The sequence below is a fragment of the Lepisosteus oculatus genome, chromosome 7 (genome assembly GCF_040954835.1).
Source record: "Lepisosteus oculatus isolate fLepOcu1 chromosome 7, fLepOcu1.hap2, whole genome shotgun sequence".
Taxonomy (NCBI): Eukaryota; Metazoa; Chordata; class Actinopteri; order Semionotiformes; family Lepisosteidae; genus Lepisosteus; species Lepisosteus oculatus.
In genome coordinates this window covers 552255-567704 of record NC_090702.1, presented here as the reverse complement: position 1 = coordinate 567704, position 15450 = coordinate 552255, and the positions used below count along the sequence as shown (strand labels likewise).

Sequence of the window (15450 nt, the reverse complement as noted above, 5' to 3'; positions counted from 1 at the left end):
ACAGTGTGCAGGGTGTGGTGTGTTCAGTAGCAGTGAGTGGATTTGCTGAGCACGTGTCTCGCGGTCGAGTTCTGAGCCCTGGACTGCACCGGAGCACTCTCTCCTGGGTGTGTCCTTCTCGGAACAGTTCTCGGACTGTCATCTTTTGTTCTGGATTGGATAAACGTCATTTGCATTTCCAGAGTGGCCCCTGGGCTGTGACGGTCAGCAGGCAGTGACCAGCCCTTCTGCGGGTACGCTGTAGTGCGGCGTGTGCGTCTTCACCCGTGAGCTCGTCGTCATCGTGTCTGTTGAACTACACGTGGAACGCGAATCTGTGTTTCCCTGCCCTCTACTGACAAAAATGTAAGATATTTTCTTGTCTTTGAGCAGAGCGGAGTTCACCAGTGTGCGATCTGAGTCACTGCTCTTTTTTAAGATTTGCCATGACTCGTCAATCACTGTGACAGATAAGTCCGTGGGTGAAAGAGGTCAGGTGGGAGTTGAAGCTGGAGTGTGACTCTTCACAGCCTGACGCTGGTCGTCCTGCAGGGAATCATCTTGCTGCACAGATGTTCGCAGAAGCTCAAGGCAAGAGGCACCAGGCCCCTTTTCAATGTGCTACAATCCATTAACGACCTCCGAACATGAAAAGGACAAACAAGGAGACCAATCAGCCCATCTGGTTTGTTTGGTAGTTAGTAGGTAATTAATTGCAAGATCTCATTCAGCCCTTTCTTGAAAGAAGCCAGGGTATCTGCTTGTTCCACACCCCCACCCCTCTCTGTGTACAGTCGATCCTCCTGTCCTGACTGGAGGAGCTCACCCAGCTGTGTCTGGAGAGAAGCCAGGGTATCGGCTTCAACAACATGGCTGAAGAGCTTGTTCCCCACCCCCACCACCCTCTGTGTAGTCCCTTCAGCTGTTGATTTTAAATGCACTTTCACAAAGTTTCCACCTGTTCCCTCGGGATGCGGGCTTCACGGACACGGTCCGGAGGAAGCTGAGGGGTTGCAGGATGAGCCGGGACAGAGATGGGAAGAGATGGGATTCTTTCCAGTTTCCAGGGATCAGAGGAGGTGGAGTTTTCCTGAAGAACAGGCGGGCTCTGCACACATGCTCCTCAGGTAGAACTGTTTTGTTGCCACCTGCTGGTCAGTTTGGGGACTTTCCTTCAATGTATTTCCTTACAAAGGAGCCAAGGACGGTATTCATGAGTGATAATCTTGACCGTGTGCAGTGGATAGTGTCAAAGACGCATTCTGAAAGCTTGCTCTTTCTTTGAGTGCATCTTAAAATTGCATTAAAGTGGATTAAAAGATGCTTTTATAGTATAGAAATGTTGGCAGCTGTATTGGAGTGCTTTCCAGTCTCACAAAAGACAGCTCTATAACATGATGTGCATTTTCAAGTCATTTCTGCCTGATGAAAGGGGCTCAGTGGGACTGGTGTGCCTTAGTATCTGGGTTACTGGTCTGTTCCTGGACGTTTACCAGTCAGCAGTCAGTGAACCTGAACTTCACAGCTACAGTCCTGATCCAGTGTGCCTGGACAGCTGTCCCTGGGGACTGTGGTCGTTTTCTCCCTGTACAGCAGATGTGTCTTTAGGTTGGCTGTTATTTTTATGTTTAACGTCTGTGCAGTCTATAATCCACGCCAGTACTGGGATAATGATCTTACTCCGCGATACTGTATATTGTACTATGTAGACATACGGTATTATCTTATTTTCACAGTAGGAAGGCTTTATTTTGAACGTCGCTGTTCTGGAATCAGTTGAGAGTGATCGGATATGTTCATTCCTGGCAGGCAAAAGGAGCTGAATCTCTTTAGTCCTGAAAGAGAAGGTTATGAGGCACTGACAACCAGCTGTGTTGTGTGTTGCTGAAGCTGATAGTCTGGCTTCCTTCAGGAACCAGCTGGTGCAGGTTCTCCGAACAGTTAGCTGCTAACTACCAAACGAGCTCCTGTCCCCTTATGTGTTGCATTTCCTTTTTAAAATTATAAAGTGGTACTCTGACAGGTTCACCTTGCAGTGTATTGTATAGGTATATACATTGTTAAAGGGCTTGCAGTGCTTCACACTGAGCTGATAGTTTCCGTTCACTTCAAGCTGAGTGTTACTGACTTCGTGGACTGAGCGCAGAACCATCAATTCGCCACAGAGATCGGCATCTGTAATAAAATGCAGCAGAAACATTTCCCCGGAACCAGGTTCATAAACCACGGATTCAGAGCTTTAATTAGTTAATTAAGTCGGTTTTGTATTTTGGACTAAGAACAAATCTACACGCTTTCAGGGTGATGAACGTCTTCTGCTGTACTGTTTTAATCATTTTGTATACAGTACTGTAACCTTTTGCGTTGTGTACAGTGACACTCAGAGTTATAAAACATTAAAACATATACAGCCATAGTTTCAAGAACCCTTTCTTCTATTTTTAAATTGCAAAAACAAATTGCAATGAGACTTTCCTGGTTCCCGCCCGGCTCAGGAAGAAGCGGGGGGGTTATAGATCTCAATTAAACCGTCGGCCGCAAGTAGCGCTATTAAATGCAGCCGCATTCCCGCCTCCCCGTGTGCATTTAGTACACAACCCTACTCGCACCCGGGTCCGGACCGTCACATGTCCCCTCGGCTCCTCCAGCTCAATCGGACACCGGAACCGACTCTCGGGGGGGAAACCGTTTCCGCCGGATCCAGAAAGCCGAAGGACCGACTTCCTACGGGTGGGGGGGGAGGCGTGGAGTCACCACGGACGGCGCGTCCTGGATGGGGTGAGAGAACGGGTTGGGTCGGGTCGGACTGGACCGGACCGGGTGTGAAACCCGAGCTCAGTCCCGGGTTCGGGTGACACAGGTGCGCACACGGGTCCGAGAGGGTAGATAGAATTACTGGAGAAGAAACAGACACACGAGCGTGAGAATCGACTTGTGGATTTTAAACGCACAGCAGCGATCAGTCTCCGCACGGCTTAAAGGCGTCTACATTGTTTTTACACACAGCGGGCACTAGCGTCGCCTTGAGTGGTGTTGTTTTTTTGTATGCTGCAAATATTTAACTGTTTGTTTCTGCGAGTGGCTGGTGAGCGGCGCTGTTCTGGTTCCGAGTCTTTGCTGCTTTCTGCAACATCGGGAACAAGTCCCACGCTCCCACCACCCTCTGTGTAAAGAAACCGTGTGCCCCAGGGTGGACTGCTGCCCTGGTGCCCTGCTGCCCTGTCCAGTGTGCCCTCCCCCCGACCCCCGCCAGGAGTCGACGGCTGTCTGGGCCTGATGAGACATAATAATAATAACTGCTTACACTTATATAGCGCTTTTCTGGACACTCCACTCAAAGCGCTGTACAGGTAATGGGGATCCCCTCCACCACCACCAGTGTGCAGCCCCACCTGGATGATGCGACGGCAGCCATAGTGCGCCAGAACACTCCCCACACACCAGCTCTCAGTGGGGAGGAGAGCAGAGTGATGGAGCCAATTCACAGCGGGGGATTATTAGGAGGCCATGATTGATAAGGGCCAATGGGAAATTTGGCCAGGACGCCAGGGTTACACCCCTACTCTTTTCGAGAAGCGCCCTGTGATTTTTAATGACCACAGAGAGTCAGGACCTCAGTTTTACGTCTCATCCGAAGGACGGCACCTGTTTACAGTATAGTGTCCCCGTCACAATACTGGGGCATTAGGACCCACATGGACTGCAGGGTGAGCGCCCCCTGCTGGCCCCACTAACACCTCTCCCAGCAGCAACCTTAGTTTTCCCATAGGGTCTCCCATCCAGGTACTGACCAGGCTCACACCTGCTTAGCTTCAGTGGGTTGCCAGTTGTGAGTTGCAGGGTGATATGGCTTCTGGCGTATAGAGACATGCAGGTTTCTCTATACTGACGTTCGTTTCTGAATTTCTCCGCCAAATGTTTCTGTCCTGAGGATGGAGGATGTGAAACTGGGTAATGGGCTTTGATGTTACTGGGTTCCCATTACACGAATGTACAGAGATCCGGTACCTTTAACATTTGTGACTATGTGAAATGTGTCAGCTTGGATAAAACTGGCCTGTCTCACACACAGTATGGAATAACAATTTCATTAGTCACTTGTGGAACAGTTTGTTTTTAACAAAAAATAAAAGAATTACAGTAGCTCATCAATGGTGTCGAGGCGTGTTTGGCCAGGCGGCTGTGGGGTCCTGCTCGGACCCGGAGCCTCGGGCCGGAGGGGGTGAGGACCTCCCAATCCCTCCCCCCCCCAACCCAAGAACAAAACGACGTTTGTCATAATTAAAGATAAAAATGAACCATCCTTGGACTGAATCGTCCCAAACAGCTCTAGAATCTAGATGTTGTGACATTCACGACTACGATGTGAGTGTCTCCATCAGAGGGCAGACAGGGAGACGGGCTCAATGTCTAAAGATTCTCCTGGGCCAACGGGGTCCCGAGAGAACTTCCCTGCCTCTCCCCAGCCTGCTGCCCAGTGCGTCTGGGCCGGGACACGCGGCTCTCTCTCTCCCATCGAGTCAGGATGGACAGGAGGGGACTCGTTTGTCCGCCGAAGACTCGACAGGTTTATAGGGCTGCGAGTGCTGCCGGTGTGTCTCCAGCCCGGAGCCCCCCTGGAGATCCGTGTGCCCCTCTGAAACCGGATACTGGCTCTTCCCTCCCTGCGGCTGCTCCGGGACCCCGGACACTGTCCGGTTATCCTCCTCAAGCTGAGTGACCGCGGACGCTCGGCTCGACCGGATTCACAGCGAGGTCCTCGCCTCCGACAGTCTGTAATTCACTGGCCGCGCGCCCCCAGGGCCAGCATGAGTTCGAGCTGAACTGCCGCATGTGATGGATCGCTGCTGCTGCACCCCTGGTTAACGCGCACTGTACCCTGTGCTTATGGATGGGTTCGTGCTCAATAAAGGGGGGCGCAGTCAAGATGTACAAGCGCAATAGCAAACTCCACCGGAGCCGGGGACACTACACCAGGTGTAAACAGCGATGTTCATGAGATACCAACAGGTACAGCGACTGTATCAGGCCTGACCGGGGGAGTATACATTTAACCAGACCCCATCCTGGATTGATATTGCACAGGTACTGAGGACGAGCTATCACTGAGTCACAGGTACCGAGGATGAGCTATCACTGAGTCACAGGATATTGATAGTGACTAGTTATTGAGTATTGGATATCACTAAGCGACAGTATATTGATATCACTGACAGTGTGCTGATATTGCTAAGTGACAGTATATTGATATCACTGACAATGTGCTGATATCACTAAGCGACAGTATATTGATATCACTGACAGTGTGCTGATATCGCTAAGCGACAGTATATTGATATCACTGACAGTGTGCTGATATCGCTAAGCGACAGTATATTGATATCACTGACAGTGTGCTGATATCGCTAAGCGACTGTATATTGATATCACTGACAATGTGCTGATATCGCTAAGCGACAGTATATTGATATCACTGACAATGTGCTGATATCGCTAAGCGACAGTATATTGATATCACTGACAGTGTGCTGATATCGCTAAGCGACAGTATATTGATATCACTGACAATGTGCTGATATCGCTAAGTGACAGTATATTGATATCACTGACAGTGTGCTGATATCGCTAAGTGACAGTATATTGATATCGCTGACAGTGTGCTGATATTGCTAAGTGACAGTATATTGAAATCACTGACAATGTGCTGATATTGCTAAGCGACAGTATATTGATATCACTGACAGTGTGCTGATATTGCTCAGCCAGAAATTACAGTCCCATGAGAAGAGATGACTTCCGGTGGACAGGAGTTAACCTGTACTCTTGGGGTTCGTCAGTTTGTGACGCTTGTTGTCTGCCTCTGTGGTGGCTGGTGGGGGGTCCCCCCCAGCCTGGCGCCGCCTCACCGCGGCCTGGCGATCAGCTGGTAGGGCCGGGGCAGGTTGGCGATGGCGCTGAGGTTGGGGCGGATGTCGACCGAGTCGGGCCCCAGCGGGGCGGAGAAGGAGAATCTCTGCAGCAGCGAGGCCAGGAACAGGAAGAGCTCCATCCGGGCCAGGGGCTCCCCCACACAGGAGCGCTTCCCTGGGACACAGGAGAGCCCAGTGAGTGCAGCTCCCAGCACTCGGCACAGAGCTGTAGTGTCCAGTTCTGTCAGCACAGAGCTCTGCGGAGTGCGGTTCTGTCAGCACAGAGCTCTGCAGGGCTGTAGTGTCCAGTTCTGTCAGCACAGAGCTCTGCGGAGTGCGGTTCTGTCAGCACAGAGCTCTGCAGAGCTGTAGTGTCCAGTTCTGTCAGCACAGAGCTCTGCGGAGTGTGGTTCTGTCAGCACAGAGCTCTGCGGAGTGCAGTTCTGTCAGCACAGAGCTCTGCAGGGCTGTAGTGTCCGGTTCTGTCAGCACAGAGCTCTGCGGAGTGCGGTTCTGTCAGCACAGAGCTCTGCAGAGCTGTAGTGTCCAGTTCTGTCAGCACAGAGCTCTGCGGAGTGTGGTTCTGTCAGCACAGAGCTCTGCGGAGTGCAGTTCTGTCAGCACAGAGCTCTGCAGGGCTGTAGTGTCCGGTTCTGTCAGCACAGAGCTCTGCGGAGTGTGGTTCTGTCAGCACAGAGCTCTGCGGAGTGCAGTTCTGTCAGCACAGAGCTCTGCAGAGCTCCACTGTCGGGTTCTGTCCATCAGCACAGAGCTCTGCGGAGTGTGGTTCTGTCAGCACAGAGCTCTGCAGAGCTCCACTGTCGGGTTCTGTCCATCAGCACAGAGCTCTGCGGAGTGCAGTTCTGTCAGCACAGAGCTCTGCAGAGCTGTAGTGTCCGGTTCTGTCAGCACAGAGCTCTGCGGAGTGCAGTTCTGTCAGCACAGAGCTCTGCAGAGCTGTAGTGTCCAGTTCTGTCAGCACAGAGCTCTGCGGAGTGTGGTTCTGTCAGCACAGAGCTCTGCAGGGCTGTAGTGTCCAGTTCTGTCAGCACAGAGCTCTGCGGAGTGTGGTTCTGTCAGCACAGAGCTCTGCAGGGCTGTAGTGTCCAGTTCTGTCAGCACAGAGCTCTGCGGAGTGCGGTTCTGTCAGCACAGAGCTCTGCAGGGCTGTAGTGTCCGGTTCTGTCAGCACAGAGCTCTGCGGAGTGTGGTTCTGTCAGCACAGAGCTCTGCGGAGTGCAGTTCTGTCAGCACAGAGCTCTGCAGAGCTCCACTGTCGGGTTCTGTCCATCAGCACAGAGCTCTGCGGAGTGTGGTTCTGTCAGCACAGAGCTCTGCAGAGCTCCACTGTCGGGTTCTGTCCATCAGCACAGAGCTCTGCGGAGTGCAGTTCTGTCAGCACAGAGCTCTGCAGAGCTGTAGTGTCCGGTTCTGTCAGCACAGAGCTCTGCGGAGTGCAGTTCTGTCAGCACAGAGCTCTGCAGAGCTGTAGTGTCCAGTTCTGTCAGCACAGAGCTCTGCGGAGTGTGGTTCTGTCAGCACAGAGCTCTGCAGGGCTGTAGTGTCCAGTTCTGTCAGCACAGAGCTCTGCGGAGTGTGGTTCTGTCAGCACAGAGCTCTGCAGGGCTGTAGTGTCCGGTTCTGTCAGCACAGAGCTCTGCGGAGTGTGGTTCTGTCAGCACAGAGCTCTGCAGAGCTGTAGTGTCCAGTTCTGTCAGCACAGAGCTCTGCGGAGTGTGGTTCTGTCAGCACAGAGCTCTGCAGGGCTGTAGTGTCCGGTTCTGTCAGCACAGAGCTCTGCAGGGCTGTAGTGTCCGGTTCTGTCAGCACAGAGCTCTGCGGAGTGTGGTTCTGTCAGCACAGAGCTCTGCAGGGCTCTATTGTCCGGTTCTGTCAGCCCAGAGCTCGGCGGAGTGTGGTTCTGTCAGCACAGAGCTCGGCGGAGCCCGCTGGTACCTGCGGAGAAGGGCAGGAACGCCGGGTTTCTCTTGAAGCCTCCGTTCTGGTCCAGGAAGTGTCCGGGGTCGAAGGCGCGTGGCGACGGCCAGTATGCCGAGTCGCGCAGGACAGAGTGTAGGAGGGGGATCACCACAGTGCCCTGGGGACGGGAGGAGAGACTGACCACCAGCGGACAGGGGCCCAGGCCCGGGGCAGTGTGGACAGGGGTGCGAGGACAGGGGCAGTGTGGACAGGGGTTTGAGGACAGGGGCCCAGGCCATTGAGGACAGGGGCCCAGGCCAGTGTGGACAGGGGTGCGAGGCCGGGGGCAGTGGGGCCCTGACCTTTGGGATGGTGTACCCCCGGAAGGAGATGTCCCTGGTGGCGATCTGCGGCATGCTCATGGGCACCACGTCCAGCAGCCTCTGCACCTCGTGGACCACGGCGTCCGTGAAGGGCAGCGAGCGCCGGTCTTCCATCGCCGGGGGGCGCTCCCTGCCGACCACCTCGTCGATCTCCCGCTGGGCCCTCTCTGAGGAGAAACGGCACGACTGGGAACGCTGGGAGCCATCCTCTCCGCCTGAGCTCGGCAGCGCCAGACCCAGGGGGCGCCCCTGTGCGTGGGGAGCTGGGAATAACCCTCAGCTCCAGGGGCGCCCCTGTGCGTGGGGAGCTGGGAATAACCCTCACCTCCAGGGGCGCCCCTGTGCGCGGGGAGCTGTGTGTCACCCGGACGATTTCCGGCCACTGGCTCTCTGGGACAGGAGTGGGAGGAGCCATCCAGCACAACCAGTACCAACTAGCTTACTGACCCAGAGATCCCAGCTGTGTCTGGAGAGGAGCCAGAGTACTGGCTTCAACCACAGGGCTGGGCAGCTTGTTTCCCACCCCCACCCCCCTCTGTGTACAGAAGAGCCTCCTGTCCTGACTGGAGGAGCTCACCCAGCTGTGTCTGGAGAGAAGCCAGGGTATCGGCTTCAACCGCAGGGCTGGGCAGCTTGTTCCCCACCCCCACCCCCCTCTGTGTACGGAAGAGCCTCCTGTCCTGACTGGAGGAGCTCACCCAGCTGTGTCTGGAGAGAAGCCAGGGTATCGGCTTCAACCGCAGGGCTGGGCAGCTTGTTCCCCACCCCCACCCCCCTCTGTGTACAGAAGAGCCTCCTGTCCTGACTGGAGGAGCTCACCCAGCTGTGTCTGGAGAGGAGCCAGAGTACTGGCTTCAACAGCATGGCTGGGCAGCTTGTTCCCCACTCCCACCCCTCTCTGTGTACAGAAGAGCCTCCTGTCCTGACTGGAGGAGCTCACCCAGCTGTGTCTGGAGAGAAGCCAGGGTATCGGCTTTAACCACAGGGCTGGGCAGCTTGTTCCCCACCCCCACCCCCCTCTGTGTACAGAAGAGCCTCCTGTCCTGACTGGAGGAGCTCACCCAGCTGTGTCTGGAGAGAAGCCAGGGTATCGGCTTCAACCACAGGGCTGGGCAGCTTGTTCCCCACCCCCACCCCCCTCTGTGTACAGAAGAGCCTCCTGTCCTGACTGGAGGAGCTCACCCAGCTGTGTCTGGAGAGAAGCCAGGGTATCAGCTTCAACAACAGGGCTGGGCAGCTTGTTCCCCACCCCCACCACCCTCGGTGTACAGCAGAGCCTCCTGAAAGAAGCAGCTGGACCGCAGCTCCATCAAGCAGGACAGCTGGGTCGGGGCGTCCTCCCCTGGACCCCGTGACCCCGCTCGCGCCCCGCGGCCTCACCCTGCACGTGGGGGTACTTGATGAGGAGCAGGAGGGCGTATCTCAGGGTGGTGCTGGTGGTCTCCGTGCCAGCCAGCAGCAGGTTCAGCACCGTGGACACCAGGTTGTCCCTGTGGAACTCGGAGGACGGGTTGTCCTGCTCCTGGAGGAGGAGGAGGAAGAGGAGGTCACGACACAGACAGGGAACCAGCCCGATCCCAGAATTCCCACTCCCGCTCCCAGTGTGTGATCTCCCGGCAGACAGACAGCGCGCCTCTCTGTAAACACAGGTTTGTGTTTTCTGCTGACGTCCCTCGACACGTCTGTACTGTCAGCGTCTGAAGTGCTGCGTCGGGGGGCACCTGCTGCATCCTGAGCAGGAAGCAGTCGATGAAGTCTCGGGGGCCGTGGGCACTCAGGGTCTCCTGATGCTCCCTGACTCTCTCCTCCACGAACCGGCGCACCTCCTCCGCGCCAGAGAAGATCTCCTCGTGCGGCCCGGGCAGGCGCTCCAGCAGCCAGGGGAACAGGTTATACAGCTGGGGGGCACAGGGCAGGCATGCAGACACACAGAGCTACAGACACACTGCCCCAGGCCAGACCTGCCCCAGGCCAGACCTGCCCCCAGCCCCTCTCCCCAGGCCAGACCTGCCCCCAGCCCCTCTGCCCCGGGTCAGACCTGCCCCAGGCCAGACCTGCCCCCAACCCCTCTGCCCCAGGCCAGACCTGCCCCAGCCCCTCTGCCCCAGGTCAGACCGGCCCCCAGCCCCTCTGCCCCAGGCCAGACCTGCCCCAGGTCAGACCTGCCCCAGCCCCTCTGCCCCAACCCCTCTGCCCCAGGTCAGACCTGCCCCAGCCCCTCTGCCCCAGGCCAGACCTGCCCCAGCCCCTCTGCCCCAGGCCAGACCTGCCCCCAGCCCCTCTGCCCCAGGCCCTCTCCCCCAGCCCCTCTGCCCCAGTCCAGACCTGCCCCCAGCCCCTCTGCCCCAGGCCCTCTGCCCCAGGTCAGACCTGCCCCAGCCCCTCTGCCCCAGGCCAGACCTGCCCCAGCCCCTCTGCCCCAGGTCAGACCTGCCCCAGCCCCTCTGCCCCAGTCCAGACCTGCCCCCAGGCCCTCTGCCCCAGGTCAGACCTGCCCCAGCCCCTCTGCCCCAGGCCAGACCTGCCCCAGCCCCTCTGCCCCAGACCCTCTGCCCCAGGCCCTCTCCCCCAGCCCCTCTGCCCCAGGCCCTCTGCCCCAGGTCAGACCTGCCCCAGCCCCTCTGCCCCAGGCCAGACCTGCCCCAGCCCCTCTGCCCCAGGCCAGACCTGCCCCAGCCCCTCTGCCCCAGTCCAGACCTGCCCCCAGCCCCTCTGCCCCAGGTCAGACCTGCCCCAGCCCCTCTGCCCCAGGCCAGACCTGCCCCAGCCCCTCTGCCCCAGGTCAGACCTGCCCCAGCCCCTCTGCCCCAGACCCTCTGCCCCAGGTCAGACCTGCCCCCAGCCCCTCTGCCCCAGGCCAGACCTGCCCCAGCCCCTCTGCCCCAGGCCCTCTGCCCCAGCCCCTCTGCCCCAGGTCAGACCTGCCCCCAACCCCTCTGCCCCAGGTCAGACCTGCCCCAGCCCCTCTGCCCCAGGTCAGACCTGCCCCAGCCCCTCTGCCCCAGGTCAGACCTGCCCCAGCCCCTCTGCCCCAGGTCAGACCTGCCCCAGCCCCTCTGCCCCAGGCCAGACCTGCCCCCAGCTCCCGCTGATGGAGCGCAGGATCTTGTGCAGCAGCTGCACCATCCTCAGGAAGCGCTGGTCAGCGTAGTCGAAGCGCTGGCCGAACAGCAGCCTGCTGACCACGTTGGACACGGCCCGGCTCAGGGTGAAGGTGGGGTCACAGGGGCTCCCTTGGGGGGGAGAGGAGAGAGGAGCAGGACCATCTGAGATCAACAATAGGAACAGAGCAGTGTTCATGTACTGGAGTGTCCAGTCAGTGTGTGTGTATTAACCCCTCTCTCTCTCAGTGCAGTGTTCATGTACTGGAGTGTCCAGTCAGTGTGTCTGTATGAACCCCTCTCTCTCAGTGCAGTGTTCATGTACTGGAGTGTCCAGTCAGTGTGTGTGTATGAACCCCTCTCTCTCTCAGTGCAGTGTTCATGTACTGGAGTGTCCAGTGTGTCTGTATTAACCCCTCTCTCTCTCAGTGCAGTGTTCATGTACTGGAGTGTCCAGTCAGTGTGTCTGTGTGAACCCCTCTCTCTCTCAGTGCAGTGTTCATGTACTGGAGTGTCCAGTCAGTGTGTCTGTATTAACCCCTCTCTCTCTCAGTGCAGTGTTAATGTACTGGAGTGTCCAGTCAGTGTGTGTGTATTAACCCCTCTCTCTCTCAGTGCAGTGTTCATGTACTGGAGTGTCCAGTCAGTGTGTCTGTATTAACCCCTCTCTCTCTCAGTGCAGTGTTCATGTACTGGAGTGTCCAGTCAGTGTGTCTGTATGAACCCCTCTCTCTCTCAGTGCAGTGTTAGTGTACTGGAGTGTCCAGTCAGTGTGTCTGTATGAACCCCTCTCTCTCTCAGTACAGTGTTAATGTACTGGAGTGTCCAGTCAGTGTGTCTGTATTAACCCCTCTCTCTCTCAGTGCAGTGTTCATGTACTGGAGTGTCCAGTCAGTGTGTCTGTATTAACCCCTCTCTCTCTCAGTGCAGTGTTCATGTACTGGAGTGTCCAGTCGGTGTGTCTGTATGAACCCCTCTCTCTCTCAGTGCAGTGTTCATGTACTGGAGTGTCCAGTCAGTGTGTCTGTATGAACCCCTCTCTCTCTCAGTGCAGTGTTCATGTACTGGAGTGTCCAGTCAGTGTGTCTGTATGAACCCCTCTCTCTCTCAGTGCAGTGTTCATGTACTGGAGTGTCCAGTCAGTGTGTCTGTATTAACCCCTCTCTCTCTCAGTGCAGTGTTCATGTACTGGAGTGTCCAGTCAGTGTGTCTGTATGAACCCCTCTCTCTCTCAGTGCAGTGTTAGTGTACTGGAGTGTCCAGTCAGTGTGTCTGTATGAACCCCTCTCTCTCTCAGTGCAGTGTTCATGTACTGGAGTGTCCAGTCAGTGTGTCTGTATTAACCCCTCTCTCTCTCAGTGCAGTGTTCATGTACTGGAGTGTCCAGTCAGTGTGTCTGTATTAACCCCTCTCTCTCTCAGTGCAGTGTTCATGTACTGGAGTGTCCAGTCAGTGTGTCTGTATTAACCCCTCTCTCTCTCAGTGCAGTGTTCATGTACTGGAGTGTCCAGTCAGTGTGTCTGTATTAACCCCTCTCTCTCAGTGTTAATGTACTGGAGTGTCCAGTCAGTGTGTCTGTATTAACCCCTCTCTCTCTCAGTGCAGTGTTCATGTACTGGAGTGTCCAGTCGGTGTCTGTATGAACCCTGTGTGTCCTCCAGTGCTGTCCTCAGGTGCTGGCTCTCCTCCAGTATCTGCTCCTCCAGGCGTCTCCTCCCCATGCCCAGGTCTCGGAGTGTGTTCACCGTGAACCCGCGCAGCTGCTCCCAGCGCCGCCCGTTGCTGATGGCCAGACCTGGGAGAGGGAGCGAGAGAGGACAGCGGCCGGTCAAGGTGCACAGGACCGCAACACCCAATCCCGTCGTCCTGGCGCGCCGCCTGTGAGGAGAACCGGAGGACTGTCAGGCCGGTGGGCACGCACTGACCGTAGCCCCTGGTCAGGCGCTGCAGGAAGGGGAACGGCGCTCGGCCAGTGAAGTCGTCGGACTGCTGCAGCAGCGCGTCCCGGACCGCCTCGTACCCGACCAGAACCACCGTCCTCTGCCCTCCCAGGTACACGGTGAGCACAGGCCCATAGCGCTCACTGAGCTGAGAGAGAGAGAGGGGTTTCACAAACACACCGCCACTCTCTGACACTCCTAGGGAGTCTCACGCTCTCCCACACTCACCCTGACGAAGCTCTCGAATGGGGCGTCCTTGTCCATCTGCAGGATGTTTCCCAGCAGTGGGAGGGGTGTGGGCCCGGGGGGCAGCCGGCGCCTCGGATTCCTCCTGCTCCGGGTCAGGAATCCAATCACAGCCAGAACCGCAGCCACCAGAACCAAGCAGCTGGTCAGCCCCATTCCCGAGAGTCAGTCCGAGCCTCTGTCTGCGGCACTGGGCTCTGTCTGTGCTTTTATCCAGGACCACTGGCAGTGTGGGGCCCGAGAGAGAGAGTGTGTGTGTGTGTGAGAGAGAGAGAGACTTTGTGAGTGTGTGTGAGAGAGTTTTTTTTGTTTTGTTTAATGTAAATATCATTACTTTCATTTGCTTCGGCAACACTGATTGTACCCATCGGTCATGCTAATAAAGCACCTTGAATTGAAAGACTGACTGACTGACTGACTGACTGACTGACTGACTGACTGACTGACTGACTGTCTGTCTGTCTGTCTGTCTGTCTGTCTGTCTGTCTGTCTGTCTGTCGGTGTGTGTGTGTTAACAAGGCTCTGCATGGCTGAGGGACAGCAGTGCAGAGGGAGACAGCACCAGTACACTCAGTCAAGGTCTGGTCAGCCAACAGCACAGCTTCGACGAGTCTCGGAGTCGGTGGAGACCTGACCAGGGACTGGAGACCGGCACCAGTCCCTCGAGACACTACCTGATTTCAGCTCTCTGCTGAAATTGTGAAGCCGTGTGAGAACATGTGTGACATGAGACAGGAGCTCCAGCAGGTTCAGCTCCTACTGGGTCCCAGCAGTCGGCCAACAGGGCCGAAAGAGGAGTCCAGGAGCCTACCTGCACATGACTGGGTCTTTCGTTTCACCCCTTCATGGGTCTTCGTCTTGTCCTATGACGTGTAGCATGAGTTGACCAGTTTGTCCTGTCCTTTGATGTGTAGCGTAATTGTTGGAGCTGCTTAAGATATGTTAAGACAGCTGACATATTACACAATGTGTTTGAATTAATACTGTAGTGTTGGATACAGATAAATTATATATATATATTTTCCGTCAATAAAATATATATACACAGTATAAGTGTATTGTGTTCTACTTCAGATGGTATATTTTACCTGATTTATATATATTTAGTATGTTTTCTTGCTTATCACACATGAAGGTCTCTTATGTGTCAATGGATTCATGCTGTCTTTAATGTATTTTGTCTTGTGTGTTGTGTCTCTTACCTGCCTGAAAAACAAATTTCCCATCTGGGACAATAAAAGGAAGAAAGAGTTTGTGAGTGTGTGTGAGTTTGAGTGTTTGTGCAAGTGTGTGTATGTGTGTGTGAGTTTGAGTGTGTGTATGTGAACGTGTATGTGTGTGTGCGAGTGTGTATATGTGAACGCGTGTGTGTGTGAGTTTGAGTGTGTTTGTGCGAGTGTGTGTATGTGAACGTGTGTGTGTATGAGTGTGTGAGTGTGTGTATGTGAACGTGTGTGTGTGAGTTTGTGTGTAAGTGTGTGTATGTGAACGTGTGTGTGTGAGTTTGACTGTGTGTGAGTGTGTGTGAGTTTGAGTGTGTTTGTGTGAGTGTGTGTGGGTTTGAGTGTAAGAGTGAATGTGAGTTTGTGTATGTGCTCACCAACAGGCACTGACCCACAGGAGCTGACCCACAGGAGCTCACCAACAGGCACCGATCAATAGGTACTGACCCACAGGAGCTCACCAACAGGCACTGACCCACAGGCACTGACCCACAGGAGCTGACCCACAGGAGCTCACCAACAGGCACCGATCAATAGGCACTGACCCACAGGCACTGATCGATAGGCACTGACCCAAAGGAGCTCACCCACAGGCACCGATCAATAGGCACTGACCGACAGGTACTCACCAACAGGCACCGATCAATAGGCACTGACCCACAGGAGCTCACCAACAGGCACAGATTGATAGGCACTGACCCACAGGAGCTCACCAACAGGCACCGATCAATAGGCACTGACCCACAGGC

At 55.6% G+C, this 15450-nt stretch overlaps 1 protein-coding gene and 1 long non-coding RNA gene across 4 annotated transcripts; one reads left to right on the top strand and one right to left on the bottom strand.

The window, feature by feature from the left end:
- The first annotated feature begins 2845 nt into the window (after positions 1-2845).
- Positions 2846-14531, top strand: LOC138240744 (uncharacterized). The gene is made up of 3 exons (XR_011189988.1): positions 2846-5064; positions 5096-9840; positions 13020-14531. It is a non-coding gene; the product is annotated as an uncharacterized lncRNA (long non-coding RNA).
- Positions 5204-13634, bottom strand: LOC138240700 (cytochrome P450 2F5-like). 3 transcript variants are annotated; one of them, XM_069191858.1, is made up of 9 exons: positions 13461-13634; positions 13218-13380; positions 12938-13087; positions 11264-11424; positions 9913-10089; positions 9572-9713; positions 7845-8358; positions 5787-6063; positions 5204-5257 (listed from the first exon to the last, which is right to left on the bottom strand). In XM_069191858.1, exons 1-8 carry the CDS (start codon positions 13632-13634, stop codon positions 5790-5792), a joined length of 1755 nt encoding a protein of 584 aa, XP_069047959.1. In that variant the 3' UTR covers positions 5204-5257; positions 5787-5789. The 3 variants fall into 3 exon arrangements, with proteins under 3 accessions (XP_069047959.1, XP_069047958.1, XP_069047960.1); XM_069191859.1 differs by lacking the exon at positions 5204-5257 and having other exon boundaries at positions 5882-6063; positions 7845-7986; positions 8171-8358; XM_069191857.1 differs by having other exon boundaries at positions 5204-6063.
- Positions 14532-15450: the final 919 nt, after the last annotated feature.